Raw genomic sequence first — 15,457 nt, 5'->3', positions numbered from 1 at the left:
GGAGAGCGAGGTGGCAGCTGGGTAAGTAAGTCCTATATATTTGGGCAGCAGCTGAACCCGAGACACTACACCTGTAGTGTCTCCCACCCGCCCTCCTACTCTAACCAAAAAAAAAAAGGACTCGGTGGTGTGCACATAAGGTAAGGCTTTTTCTATTTATTTTTTTTTCGTGTGATTGGTCAAAACTTTTCGTTCCTTTTTCGTTTATCTACGTTAAGGCTAACTTAAGTTTAAGATTGAAAATGGCAGGAGATCTCAGACCAGTGTTATGCTCCTCTTGCTCAATGTGGGAGCTCAGGGACACGGCTGATGTCCCTGACTCCTTCACGTGCTGGAAGTGTGTCCAGCTGCAGCTCGTTAGACCGCATGACGGCTCTGGAGCTGCGGATGGACTCACTTTGGAGCATCCGCGATGCTGAGGTGGTCGTGGATAGCACGTTTAGCGAATTGGTCACACCGCAGATTAGGATTGTTGAGGGTGAAAGGGAATGGGTGACCAAAAGGCAAAGAGCAGGAAGGCAGCGCAGGTGTCCCCTGCGGTCATCTCCCTCCAAAACAAGTATACCGTTTTGGATACTGTTGAGGGAGATGGCTCACCAGGGGAAGGCAGCAGTAGCCAGGTTCATGGCACCGTGGCTGGCTCTGCTCTTCGGAAGGGCGGGAAAGAGAGTGGAAGGGCTATAGTCATCGGGGATTCGATTGTATTCGATCGGGAGTAGATAGGCGGTTCTGTGGTCGAAAACAAGTCTCCCGAATGGTATGTTGCCTCCCAGGTGCACGGGTCAGGGATGTCTCAGATCGGCTGCAGAACATTCTGAAAGGGGAGGGTGAACAGCCAGTTGTCGTTGTACACATAGGCACCAATGATATAGGTAAAAAACAGGATGAGGTCCGACAAGCAGAATTTAGGGAGTTAGGAGCCAAGTTAAAAAGTAGGACCTCAGAGGTAGTAATCTCAGGATTGCTACCAGTGCCACGTGATAGACAGAGTAGAAATGAAAGAATAGTCAGGATGTATGCGTGGCTTGAGAAATGGTGTAGGAGGGAGGGGTTCAGATTTTTGGGACATTGGGACCGGTTCTGGGGGAGGTGGGGCTATTACAAATTGGACGGTCTACACCTGGGCCGGACTGGAACCAATGTCCTTGGGGGTGCTTTTGCTAACGCTGTTGGGGAGGGTTTAAACTAACGTGGCAGGGGAATGGGAACCAAATGAAGTCAGTGGACAGTAAGGAGGTAGTAACTAAAGCCTGTAAGGAACCAAATAATGAAGTCAGCGTGACTAAGGGAAAGAGTAGACAGGGAGCAGATGATGAACGCAAAGGGACTGGTGGTCTGAGGTGCATTTGTTTTAATGCAAGAAGTGTAGTAGGTAAGGCAGATGAACTTAGGGCCTGGATTAGTACCTGGGAGTATGATGTTATTGCTATTACTGAGACTTGGTTGAGGGAAGGGCATGATTGGCAACTAAATATCCTAGGATATCGATGCTTCCGGCGGGATAGAGGGGGAGGTAAAAGGGGTGGAGGAGTTGCAGTACTGGTCAAAGAGGATATCACAGCTGTGCTGAAGGAAGGCACTATGGAGGACTCGAGCTGTGAGGCAATATGGGCAGAACTCAAATAGGAAGGGTGCGGTAACAATGTTGGGGCTGTACTACAGGCCTCCCAACAGCGAGCGTGAGATAGAGGTACAAATATGTAAACAGATTATGGAAAGATGTAGGAGCAACAGGGTGGTGGTGATAGGAGATTTTAACTTTCCCAACATTGACTGGGATTCACTTAGTGATAGAAGTCTAGATGGAGCAGAATTTGTCAGGAGCATCCAGGAGGGTTTTCTAGAGCAATATGTAAATAGTCCAACTCGGGAAGAGGCCATACTGGACCTGGTGTTGGGGAATGAGCCCGGCCAGGTGGTTGACGTTTCAGTAGGGGACTACTTTGGGAATAGTGATCACAATTCCATAAGTTTTAGAATACTCATGGACAAAGACGAGAGTGGTCCCAAAGGAAGAGTGCTAAATTGGGGTAAGGCCAACTATACCAAAATTCGGCAGGAGCTGGGGAATGTAGATTGGGAGCAGTTGTTTGAAGGTAAATCCACATTTGATATGTGGGAGGCTTTTAAAGAGAGGTTGATTAGCGTGCAGGAGAGACATGTTCCTGTGAAAATGAGGGATAGAAATGGCAAGATTAGGGAACCATGGATGACAGGTGAAATTGTGAGACTAGCTAAGAGGAAAAAGGAAGCATACATAAGGTCTAGGAGGCTGAAGAAAGACGAAGCTTTGAAAGAATATCAGGAATGTAGGACCAATCTGAAACGAGGAATTAAGAGGGCTAAAAGGGGTCATGAAATATCGTTAGCAAACAGGGTTAAGGAAAATCCCAAAGCCTTTTATTCATATATAAGGAGCAAGAGGGTAACTGGAGAAAGGATTGGCCCACTGAAGGACAAAGGAGGAAAGTTATGCGTGGAGTCAGAGAAAATGGGTGAGATTCTAAACAAGTATTTTGCATCGGTATTCACAGAGGAGAGGGACATGACGGATGTTGAGGTGAGGGACAGATGTCTGATTACTCTAGGTCAAGTCAGCATAAGGAGGGAGGAACTGTTGGGTATTCCAAAAGGCATTAAGGTGGACAAGTCCCCAGGTCCGGATGGGATCTATCCCAGGTTACTGAGGGAAGCGAGAGGGGAAATAGCTGGGGCCTTAACAGATATCTTTGCAGCATCCTTAAACACGGGTGAAGTCCCGGAGGACTGGAGAATTGCTAATGTTGTCCCCATGTTTAAGAAGGGTAGCAGGGAAAATCCAGGTAATTATAGACCAGTGAGCCTGATGTCAGTGGTAGGGAAGCTGCTGGAGAAGATACTGAGGGATAGGATCTATTCCGATTTGGAAGAAAATGGGCTTATCAGTGATAAGCAACATGGTTTTGTGCAGGGAAGGTCATGTCTTACCAACTTAATAGAATTCTTTGAGGAAGTGACAAAGTTGATTGATGAGGGAAGGGCTGTAGATGTCATATACATGGACTTCAGTAAGGCGTTTGATAAGGTTCCCCATGGTAGGCTGATGGAGAAAGTGAAGTCGCATGGGGTCCAGGGTGTACTAGCTAGATGGATAAAGAACTGGCTGGGCAACAGGAGACAGAGTAGCAGTGGAAGGGAGTTTCTCAAAATGGAGACGTGTCACCAGTGGTGTTCCAGAGGGATCAGTGCTGGGACCACTGTTGTTTGTGATATACATAAATGATTTGGAGGAAAGTATAGGTGGGCTGATTAGCAAGTTTGCAGACGACACTAAGATTGGTGGAGTAGCAGATAGTGAAGGGGACTGTCAGAGAATACAGCAGACTATAAATAGATTGGAGAGTTGGGCAGAGAAATGGCAGATGGAGTTCAATCAGGGCAAATGCGAGGTGATGCATTTTGGAAGATCCAATTCAAGAGTGAACTATACAGTAAATGGAAAAGTCCTGGGGAAAATTGATGTACAGAGAGATTTGGGTGTTCAGGTCCATTGTTCCCTGAAGGTGGCAACGCAGGTAAATAGAGTGGTCAAGGCGGCATACGGCATGCTTTCCTTCATCGGACAGGGTATTGAGTACAAGAGTTGACATGTCATGTTACAGTTGTATAGGTCTTTGGTTCGGCCACATTTGGAATACTGCGTGCAGTTCTGGTCGCCACATTACCAAAAGGATGTGGATGCTTTGGAGAGGGTGCAGAGGAGGTTCACCAGGATGTTGCCTGGTATGGAGGGCACTAGCTATGAAGAGAGGTTGAGTAGATTAGGATTATTTTCATTAGAAAGACGAAGGTTGAGGGGGGACCTGATTGAGGTGTACAAAATCATGAGAGGTATAGACAGGGTGGACAGCAAGAAGCTTTTTCCCCCCAGAGTGGGGGATTCAATTACTAGGGGTCACGAGTTCAAAGTGAGGGGGGAAAGTTTAGGGGGGATATGCGTGGAAAGTTCTTTACGCAGAGGGTGGTGGGTGCCTGGAACGCGTTGCCAGCGGAGGTGGTAGACGCTGGCACGATGGAGTCTTTTAAGATGTATCTAGACAGATACATGAATGGGCAGGAAGCAAAGTGATACAGACCCTTAGAAAATAGGCGACATGTTTAGATAGAGGATCTGGATCGGCGCAGGCTTGGAGGGCCGAAGGGCCTGTTCCTGTGCTGTAATTTTCTTTGTTCTTTTGTTCTATGCAAGGAGGCAGCTCAGTGCCACCTTCAAGGGCAATTAGGAATGGACACTCAAATCCCTTGAATGAATTTTAAAAAGTAGCAGTCAGATCTACGCCCAGGGGGGGTGCTCCAATTCTGTGAATTCCACAAGCCATTTCTCCCTCTGTCATTATATCTATTCTTTCAACAAATGTCGTATCCTTTTCATCATCACTTCTCCAACTATTTTTAAAATTCACTTCATTGGTGTCTTATTCTTGAAGGCCGGCATGGACACGATGGCCGAAGGGCCTGTTTCTGTGCTGTGTAACTATGGCTCTATTTAATTATCAGATTCTCATGGCTCTTTTCCTTCCCCAATTACATATAAAGTTGCGTTGAGACAAAAAAACGATTTGCAACATTTTAACTTATGGCTGCAATTTTGCAACCAAATCACTAACACAAACAGGATGTTAGTATTTTACATAGGGCATGTGGAGATTGGAGGTGCAGAGAACTCACCCACCCCACCCCCGGCAGGAAAAACAAAACAGTGAGTGCAAATCATTAGCTTTTAATGGATATAGCTGAACACAATTCAAAAAAAGTGCAGTAAAATCTGGCACCAGCTGCATTTTCATTTTTGAGTGCTGAAACGTGCAAATCTGGAGTGAAAGTGACATATAAAAGCAATATTTCACCAACGATAAATATATTGTCCATTTTTAGTATGAATTTCGGAGACACTGCTTTTATAAAAATGCAATTTCAGTTGTTTGAATTCTGATTTTCTGCCCTGTTTATGAAGGTAGGTTGGTACTTTGAAAACTTGTTAAAAATTCTGTGACTATAAAATCAGAAGTGCCTATTTAACAAAAAATAATTTAAAAAAGGATACTTACATCTGGATATTCTTTCACAGGCACAAATAGTTTTTCTTGTAACTGCATAATAGGTCCTATGGGGTCTGGTAGGTCCATTGGCAGCTTGTCTACAAGGCCATTCATTGTATCAGTATACATGTCCTTTCGCACTCTGCTTATTTCTGTGGGGGGGGGAAAAAAAAGGAACATTTTCAACTACTTGAAAATTCAGAAACAAAAACAGTTTGAATGCAAGTGTTCAGAAGCAACTAATCTCAGGCCTTTACAAAGCTGAATTTATTTCCAATTGGACTATGCACAAAATCCTAGGACCAAATCTCGAGGGAGGTGGGGGGGGGGGGGACGGGACGGCAGGAAAGAGTGGTCTGCATATAACGCAGCTAAGTTTCACATTCTTACAGTTCAATAACTGGAGGAAAATGTGTAGTGGGTGAAGGCAACCAAAGCAGGGTCAGAGGACAACACTTTATTGCCATCAGGTGCGGCAGATCTTCAGTTGGAGTTAGAGCAAGCACCAAACACGTGTTCAATGCAGTGCTGGTGAAAACAATGGACAAACAAAACAAGAGAGTCACCAGCAAAGGTTGCATCAATCTACTCTGGACAGGCGACCAAATCTTTAAACAGGATGAATCTAATGAACACCGGACAGTTAGCAAGGTGCTTATAAACTGAGGCACTGAGATCAGTGGAATGTAATTATAACAAAACATTCAGGAAATGGTTTTGCAAATGCCAACTTCCTGCACTCAATTCCTCATCAGGCCAATTGCTGGCTGAGTAACTTATTCTGGAAAATGTAGCCTTTGGACAATTAGGATTTCACCTCAAGTAGTGCCTTCAAAAAAGTGAAGTTAGCCACAACAAAACTCACTGGAGTACATAAAAACAGATCACATTTAGGCAAAAGAATACAATGAAGCAGTTGTCAGAGTGTGATGCTAGAAACAAATCTACAGAATTCAAATGTTAATTTTTTTAAAACCGAAAGCTGACAAGAACATGCAGCTACACTTTTAGTTTTCCCTCTTCATACGATGGTACCCTATAACCTACATAAACCAATCAAATGCAAAGAATGGCAACTGTCCCAAATGCATAGTAGTATCCTTCAAAAGGTTCATCTAAATGCTGATCTCAAAGATGTTTCTTTCTTTATTTTTAATTCGAGATGGCGAGCCTGGCATCTGGAGTCAATACACAAAGTGTGAATTAGCATATAAAAAAAGAGCTTGGTGGATTATCCACCTGACCAACGCTGCATTTATATGATTGATTAGAAGTTTACAAAGCCCTTCACTACACACAGCAATTCTGCACACTACCATTGCCCATCCCCCACCAAACACAAACAGCAGGCTAAGCATTTTCCACGGAATGCAAATATGGCTGTACTAAAAAATGCCTGGTAAAGATCAAAGGGCTAAACCCCACAAAAAAGGACCATGCACCACAGTTGGTTTGTTTATAGCTACCAAAAAACACAGTAAAACCTATCAAAGATGATACCAGCAGTAAATCAACTCCAGCAATATTCCCCACTTGTGGTTAAAAATGCAAAAACAAAATCTGGCTGTATTAGAGGAATCTGCACACCCTCAAATTTCAGAAAGTCTGTTTGGAGGGAAGGTAATTCCTTAATTGGAATTCTCAAGGTCCACAATACTGGTGGGAGAAGAAAGGAGAGTGCACCATTAAGTCACATGGGTGAGGCCACCCAACATGCACGATGGAAAAACTAGAACAAGCTCCATAATTCGCTGCCTGACAAGGATCGTCGTCACCTTGAAAGTTGCTTAGAAAATGCAATAGCATGAACAAGCCAGCCAAGTCAAACTAGATATTACATGCGACAACTCGTTTTTGCAACAAGCTACTATTATAGCTAGGTGATTGGATACCTCATTTATCAAAATAAAGACACGGATCTTTCCCTCCTTTGAAGCAATTTTTAAAAATTTCATGGAATTCAGATGTCTCTGGCAAGGCCAGCATTAGTTGCCCATCCCTAATTGCCCATGAAAAGGGAGGTGGTGAGCTACCTTCTTGAACCACTGCAAACCATGTGTGGTAGGTACACCAACAGTGTTGTAAGGAAGGGAGTTCAAAGATTTTGACCCAGTGACAGTGAAGGAACGGCGCTAGTTCCAAGTCAGAATGGTGTGTGGTTTCAAGGGGAACTTGTAGGTGATGGTGTTCCCATGCATCTGCTGCCTTTGTCCTTCTCTGTGGTAGAGATCATGGGTTTGGAAGGCGCTGTCTAAGGAGTCTTGGTGCGTTGCAGCAGTCGAGGGAGTGAATGCTTGTTTGTGGATGGGGTGCCAATCAAGCAGACTGCTTTGACCTGGATGGTATCAAGCTTCTTGAGTGTTGTTGGAGCTGCACCCATCCAGACAAGTATTCCATCACACTCCTGACTTGTGCCTTGTAAATGGTAGACAGGCTTTGGGGAGTCAGGAGAGGAGTTACTCGCCGCAGGATTCCTAGCCTCTGGCCTGCTCTTGTAGCCATGGTATTTATATGACTGGTCCAGGTCAGTTTCTGGTCAATGGTAACCCCCAGGATGTTGATACTGGGGGATTCAGCAATCATAATGCCATTGAAAATCAAGGGGAGATGGTCAGATTCTCTCTTGTTGGAGATGACCATTGCCTGGCACTTGTGTGGTGCAAATGTTACTTGCTACTATCAGCCCAAGCCAGGATATTGTCCAGGTCTTACTGCATTTCTACACGGACTGCTTCAGTATCTGAGGAGTCGCGAACGGTGAATACTGGGCCCCCAACTGGAGTCTGGTTACCACATTTGCAGAAGGGTGCAAAGATCCTTGAGATTTACCAGAATGGTTCCAGGCATGAGGGATTTTAGCCTCAAGGTTAGGTTGGAGAAGCCGGGGTTATTCTCCTTGGAGCAAAGGAGATTGAGGTGAGATTTGACAGAGGTGTACAAGATTATGGCAGCTTAGATAAGGTAAACAAAGAGAAGCTGTTCCCATTAGCTGATGGTACAAGGACCAGGGGACACAGATTTCAGGTTTTGGGCAAGAGATGCGGGGGCGGGTGAGGTAGAACTTTTTTTTTAAAAAAGCAAGTGGTAATGACTTGGAACTCGCTGCCTGTAAGGGTGGTATAAGCAAACATGATCAAACATTTCAAAAAGAAACTGGATAGGCACTTGAGGGAAATAAACTTGCAGGGTTATGGGGATAGAGCAGGGGAATGAAACTGGCTGGACTGCTCTCGAGGAGTGACATGGACTCGACAGGCTGAATGGTCTAACAGGTGGAGATCAACCAATGAAAGCATGTGTCCTGTTCAGAATATATCAGTCTAAGCTCATCAATAACTTCAAAAAGTGTTCCAGATGCTTCACATTTCCAGCAGCCTTTAACAAATGTAGAAAGCCACATACAAAACCACAACAGGTTTCGTAGAATGCATGTGGAAGCAGTTAAGCCTTCAACATTGTTTCAAGAATAATTCCTCCAAATCAAATCAAATATTTCATAAGAATGCAAAAGTACAAGAATTATTCCATGAAAGAGATGTGCACTAATTTGTCTTCTGCTCAAGTTGCCGTAAACAAAATCCCATGTTAATTTAAGGCAAAAAGATGCAGCATAGACTTCAATTTTCAGATGGTACATCATTCGTGGAAGAATGCAATTGATTGAAATGTTTAAGGATCTTGTTGTAGACATTAAGGTTAACAGCTCCCACCACATCCATTTCAGTAAGCTTATCGCCTGCTTCAATTTGACAACTCCCAAAATAAACCAGCATGTGCAGCATTGAAAGATAATGTCAAGCCTTATCGAAAAGGCAAAAGAGTTAACATTAATTTAAAAAAAACCTCTAACCTACAGAATGTGAAACCTACTCTGCATGACATCCCAATCTCCCTGTGGGAAAATAAGAGTGGCACGTGCTTATCTTACTAATGGCGCTGGAGGAATGTGAACTATAGGATACAAGTTACACTTATTCTAACTCAATGTTAGCAGCACTAGACTGCATTTATCAAAGCAACTCAAAACTGTAAATCAAGGCACAAATGTGCAACAAAAATAAATCCAACTGAATATGTACAAAATATTGCATTGTAATGCATATATGAGCTTCAACAAACCAGCAGGGCTCAATAGTAGCAAATTCAGTTATGCTGCAGTACACACAGGGTAAACAACCTGGCATAACCAAATAAAAACATTCCTTCCAGTCAGATAATGCAGCATCAAACGGATAACAGACCCATGCAGCACGGAAGATACAGGCTTTCTGGGCTTCCTTCCTGGATGCTCTCTCAAGCCTCCTACCTGCTCATTTAAAAAAAAATCTACTATGTAGAGAAATCAGAACACAGAAGGGAGAAATAAAATCAGCAGCGGCATGCTATCTGAAGCTAGACAGGAGTGCTGACTCTCAAACTGTTTCCCCTTCACAATCTAACTGAACTCAAAAAGGACCATGAAACAAATTATTCTAACCTTTAAAAAAGCATCACTAGTATCACCATGCAAACAAACTCATTGTATAAATCATACTTTTAAAAAACTTTCAACTAAAGCAATCATATTTTGGTGGCCAAACACTTCAAACTAATGTAATTTTCCTATCCCTACAATATATTAATTTTCCCAACTCTCCCAACCTTGAAGGACCTCTACTACATTTGCCATTTCCAAGAATTTAATAGAACGCATATTTTACTTTGGTGAACCCAACAGGCACATGAAACTTTGTGTACTGCACTCAGTGGAGAGGTGTTGCTGAATTTCCTATCTGGGGCCTCTTGTGCTAGAAGGGAAGAGCCTTTGAATTTTTTGGACAAGGAGTTTTGGAAAAAGGCTTTATAGCCCTGTTGTGTCACTGCTTTATAAACCCTGAATCAATGCCAAGATTTGTTGGTATCAGCACATCTAGATATACCAGATTAATGAGAACATGGATTTAAGCTTTATATATGTCCTAAGATTTCACGTAGACACGACACAACCATGACGAATAATTTTGGACACCACTGACCAAGACCCAACATTTGCTTTTTCAGCTTCTTCAGTGCAAGAAAGAGTGAGCGAGCTTGCATTTATATTGCATATCATGTGCCTTGGATTAACTGCATTCAGATGGTATGCTGATGACTGGTCTTATGGAAATCATGCATAATACCAGTAACTGAAAAGGTCACTGGAGGAAAAATTGGTCAATTTCATCACAAAAGTAAAGCCATTCCCTCTTCATCAGCCTTTTCAAAGTTTCTCTGCTTCAAGCAATAATTTAATGAGAAACTGAACAGCCACAAGAATCTCATTAAGTAAACACAAATATAAAGCTATTTTAATCAAAGGACTGGATCCCCTAGGACATCTAAAGTACTAAAGAATAGAAACCAAACATGACCAAATAAATTAATCTGGGAGTCCAGAGGTACAATCAGTAAAATAACACAATCAAGGGAGAAGACATTAAAAAGGTCGCACCACACAATCAGAATTGACAAAGTAACCACTAAACAAAATCAAATCATTGCAAAAGCTAGCAGATACATAAAAAAATCAGTATGTACAGTGAACACCATCAAGAGTATACGTGCACAAGTCTGCCTATGCACTGTTCCAAAAATCACGTTCAAAACTATGCTTTACTACATTCTTCTGTAGTTACCCTGGAGTACAAAATGAGAAATTCAATAAAACAGGAACTATATCATGGTTTAAAAAAAGAAACTCTACAATATAAATGGATCAGATTCTAGCACAAAGCAGTGTTCGGTAGAAAGGATAGGAGGAAAAGCATAAAAAGATGGAAGATCCATCTGCCGTCACCAAATTTTCTACTCTCTCTAGAATCACTTGCATTGGCTTTGAGATGTTTGTGTCACCAATTCCTAACGCATAGGTTGCACAGCTAGACAATCACAATATAAATTTTCCAAATTAATCAAGACACAGAGTGCCAGTATGTCAGGAACCAGTGCAGCAAGCACCCCATCAAGGTCAAAGTAAAAGCAGCTTCAACAACCCACAGAAGTGATCTGACATTTGACTTCAAATTACGCAAACCTAAAACAACAAATTGCTGGATACATATATAGCCAGAATGTCAACATCTGTAGAGAGAAAAGAAACATTGGCCTTGAAGTCCTACAAGAGAAGGTGCAGTACAGGACCTAATCCTAGGGAATGAAGCTGGACAAGTGGTAGAAGTGTCAGTGGAGGAGCATTTCAGGGATAGTGACCATAACTCTAAAATTTCAGGTAGTTATGGAAAAGGACAAAGGTGGACCAGAAATTAAGGGTACTGAATTGGGGGAAGGACAATTTTAATATGATAAAACAAGATCTGGCCAAAATGGACTGGGAACAACTACTTGTAGGAAAGTCTACATTAGACCGGTGGGAGTCAAAGAGGAATGAGTGAGTGTTCAGAGCCAACATGTACCCATTGAGAAGGGTAGGACCAACAAGTCCAGGGAACCCTGGATGTCAAGGGATACAGATGATGGGATCAGGAAATAAAAAAAAAAGGGAGGCTTATGGCAAATTCAGAGCACTGAAAACAGCAGAGGCATGAGAGGAGTTTAGAAAGTGTAGGGGGGTACTTAAAAAAGTGATTCGGAGAGCGAAGAGGGGACATAAAAAAAACACTGGCAGGCAAGATAAAGGAAAATCCCAAGGCATTTTATAAGTATATTAAGGGCAAGAGGATAACCAGGGAAAGAGTAGGGCCCATTAGGGACCAAAATGGCAATGTGTGTGTGGAGTCAGAGGATATAGGGGAGGTTTTAAATGATTACTTTTCATCTGTGTTCTGCATGGAGAAGGACGATGTAGGTGTCGAGATCAGGGAGGGGGATTGAGATACAATTGAACATATTAGTATTGAAAGGGAGAAAGTATTAGCTGTTTTAGCGGGCTTAAAAGTGGATAAATCCCCAGGCCCAGATGAGATGTATCCCAGGCTGTTATGTGAGGCAAGAGAGGAGATAGCAGTGGCTCTGACACAAATTTTCAAATCCTCTCTGGCCACAGAAGAGATACCAGAGGACTGGAGCACAGTGAATATGGTACTGTTATTCAAGAAGGGTAGCAGGGATAAAACAGGTAATTACAGGCTGGTGAGTCTAACATCTGTGGTTGGAAAACTATTGGAAAAAATTCTGAGGGACAGGATTAATCTCCACATGTAGAGGCAGGAATTAATCAGGGATAGTCAGCATGGTTTTGTCAGGGGGAGATTGTGTCTAACTAATTTGATTGAATTTTTCGAGGTGACGACGAGATGTGTAGATGAGGGTAAAGCAGTTGATGTAGTCTACATGGACTTCAGTGAGGCTTTTGATAGGGTTCCGCATGGGAGATTGGTTAATAAAGGTAAGAGCCCATGGGATCCAGGGCAATTTGGCAAATTGGATCCAAAATTGGCTTCATGGCAGGAGGCAGAGGGTGATGGTCAAGGGTGGTTTCTGCAAGTGGAAGCCTGTGACCAGTGGTCTACCACAGAGATCAGTGCTGAGACCCTTGCTGTTTGTAGTGTACATTAATGATTTAGACACGAATATAGGAGGTATGATAAGTAAGTTTGCAGATGACATGAAAATTGGTGGCATCGTAAATAGTGAGCAGGAAAGCCTTAGATTACAGGACGATATTGATGGGCTAGTAAAATGGGCAGAGCAGTGGCAAATGGAATTTAATTGTGAGAACTGAGATGATGCATTTTGGGAGGACTAACAAGGCAAGGGAATATACAATGGATGATAGGACACTGGGAAGTACAGAAGGACCTTGGTGTACCTGTCCATAGATCAATGAAGGCAGCAGCACAGGTAGATAAGGTGATGAGGAAGGCATATAGGATACTTGCCTTTATTAGCAAACGCATAAAATATAAGAGCAGGGAGGTTATGATGGAGCTGTATAAAACGCTAGTTTAGGCCACAGCTAGAGTACTGTGCACAGGGCTGGGCACCACACTATAGAAAGGATGTGACTGCACTGGAGAGGGTGCAGAGGAGATTCACCAGGATGTTGCCTGGGCTGGAGCGTTTCAGCTGAGGGGGGACATGACTCAGGTGTACAAAATTATGAGGGGCATTGATAGATTAGAAAGGAAGAAACTTTTTCCCTTAACGGAGGGGTCAGTAACCAGCAGGCTTAGATTTAAGGTAAGGGGCAGGAGTTTTAGAAGGGATTTGAGGAAAAAAAATTTCACCCAGAGGGGGTTGGAATCTGGAATGCACTGCCTGAAGAGGTGGTAGAGGCAGGAACCATCACAACATTTAAGTAGTATTTAGATGAGCACTTGAAACACCATAGTATACAAGGCTACTGGCCAAGTGCTGGAAAATGGGATTAGAATAGGTAGGTGCTTGATAGCCAGCAAAGACACGATGGGCCAAAGGGCCTGTTTCTGTGCTGTATGAATCTACAACACGATGAAGATTATTCTGTCCTTACTGGTTAGGAAAAATTTGTGCGACAGATAACTTAAATTGTACTTAACTGGGGATTACAAAAGGCTCACTTCAAACCAGAGTTTCTGGGCTCTTATAATCTATGATGTTTTCAGGAAACACTAAAGCACTTCATATTTGGAAGCGATGGATTCAAATTCTTTGTTTCTGAAATCTCTATACAATGTGTATCTTGGCCACTGATAGCCACCCTTGCCTTTTTGTCATGTAATCTAGTAACAAGGACACACGAGTGCAACTTGGACCCATCAACTTACCACAACATTTGCGTCAATGACTAGGCCAAGATTGGGTCTAACCACTGCAGTATAATGTAAATGACTACTACACACCATGCAACCAAAAAACAGCTTTGAAAAGTGTAAATTAAGTCCAGTATTGTTGAAGTTAGTGATTGGTGGTGCATCCCATTAAAAACATGATTTTACTAAGCGCTCTTTTTTTTTTTAAATACAGCTTTCAAGAATGTATGCCTTAAATGAACAGCATAACATCTGAAATACTCTGCAAGTATTAGCTGTGGAGCCATGCTACAGCACAGCCAGTGCACTGCAGCCAATACTCCAGGTCGCAACATGGCACACACTACAGCTGATACAGTATAAAATAAAAACAAGAAATGCTGGAAATACTCAGCAGGTCTGGCAGCATCTGTGGAGAGAGAAGCAGGGTTAACGTTTCAGGTCAGTAACCCCTCTGGCGGGTGTACAACTACCAATATACTAGCTGATCCTGATGTCCAGAGTATGTCTGGGGGGGGGGGGAGAGAAATAGAGAGGGAGCGGGGGAAGAGAGAGGGAGAGGAAAAAAGAGGGAGAGGAAGAGACTAACAGCCTTTCCACTGCTGTGCAGTGAGAGTTACTGGCTCGACTCCCTTCATTCAAGGTAACTCCCAGCTTTTAGAGTTGGACTGACAGTCACATGTGTTCTCTGGAACCTTCTAATGAGATTCAAGGTTCAAAATTGGCTTCCCAGGCCCCAGGATACCCATATTTACACTTGGACAGGCTTGCTCTTTCAAAGTCAAGGTGTTCAATCACTTAGAGCAAGCCATTGTTCTGGGTCCATGCTCCTCAGACCCATCTCCTGTTGAAGGCCTTGGAAGGCGAAAAGGTGTTTCAGATGCAAATTGCAGTGGCCATCTTGACTGCCAGTTTTTTTCTAAAAAGGTTAAAGTTTAATCCAAGTTTCTAACTGATAAATTAATATTCCCTATTTGGCTTTTTTTTTTTGATAATCTAAGTTTCTCAAAGAAAAATCCTTCACATTTGTTTGAACACCACACCTTTATATGCCCGGGATCTGCCCAGTTCTTGCATTTCCACAGCAAAGTGATGGTAGATTTGATTATAGTTTTTAACAATCTGTCATTTTACTTTTAGTTGCATCACATACTGAAGTGTATTGTATTGTTAAATTAATTGAAATTGGCTTTTATAAACTATTACAATTATATACAATAAAACTTAGGGGATTAAAACTTATAGGACAGCATTTATAAAACCCATTCATAAGCATTTTAAGCAACACTGGTAAATGTACAATACAAACTAATTTTCCTACAAGAATACACAATAAATCAATATTAAGCTACGCAGAGTGCATACAAGCCTCTCCTACTCCATTATAAACAGGAAATTCAATTTAAGAGGGAAAACCTTACTGGGGCACCAACAGGAAGCTTCCAGGAAAACATTGCTGCCCCTCCCCACCCTGGTGGGTGGTTTACTGTACCAGGTGACATTTATGTAGTGGATTTTAAAAAGCCCTTTGATAAAGGTACAGCAGAATATACTCATGACCATGATCAGAACATGTGGAGTTAGGAGACATAGTAGAATTGATGACAAGCTGGCTACAAAAAAAAATCAAAATAGAAAAGAGGTTAATCTACCAAAAGGTGGGAAGTGTTC

General features: G+C 42.6%; 1 protein-coding gene across 9 annotated transcripts in view; it reads right to left on the bottom strand.

Annotated features, from left to right (window-relative positions):
- The window catches only part of LOC137347295 (KH domain-containing RNA-binding protein QKI-like), a 121,220-nt gene that overhangs the window by 90,676 nt on the left and 15,087 nt on the right, over window positions 1-15,457 (bottom strand). For all 9 annotated transcript variants that reach the window (XM_068011683.1, XM_068011689.1, XM_068011686.1 and 6 more), the window contains exon 2: window positions 5,088-5,230. In XM_068011683.1, the coding sequence (XP_067867784.1) occupies window positions 5,088-5,230 (143 nt within the window). The remainder of the gene's footprint in view (window positions 1-5,087; window positions 5,231-15,457) is intronic.

Source organism: Heterodontus francisci, chromosome 31 (genome assembly GCF_036365525.1).
Source record: "Heterodontus francisci isolate sHetFra1 chromosome 31, sHetFra1.hap1, whole genome shotgun sequence".
Lineage (NCBI taxonomy): Eukaryota > Metazoa > Chordata > Chondrichthyes > Heterodontiformes > Heterodontidae > Heterodontus > Heterodontus francisci.
The sequence above is the reverse complement of the archived record's forward strand: the minus strand, read 5'-3'. Positions and strand labels throughout refer to the sequence as shown.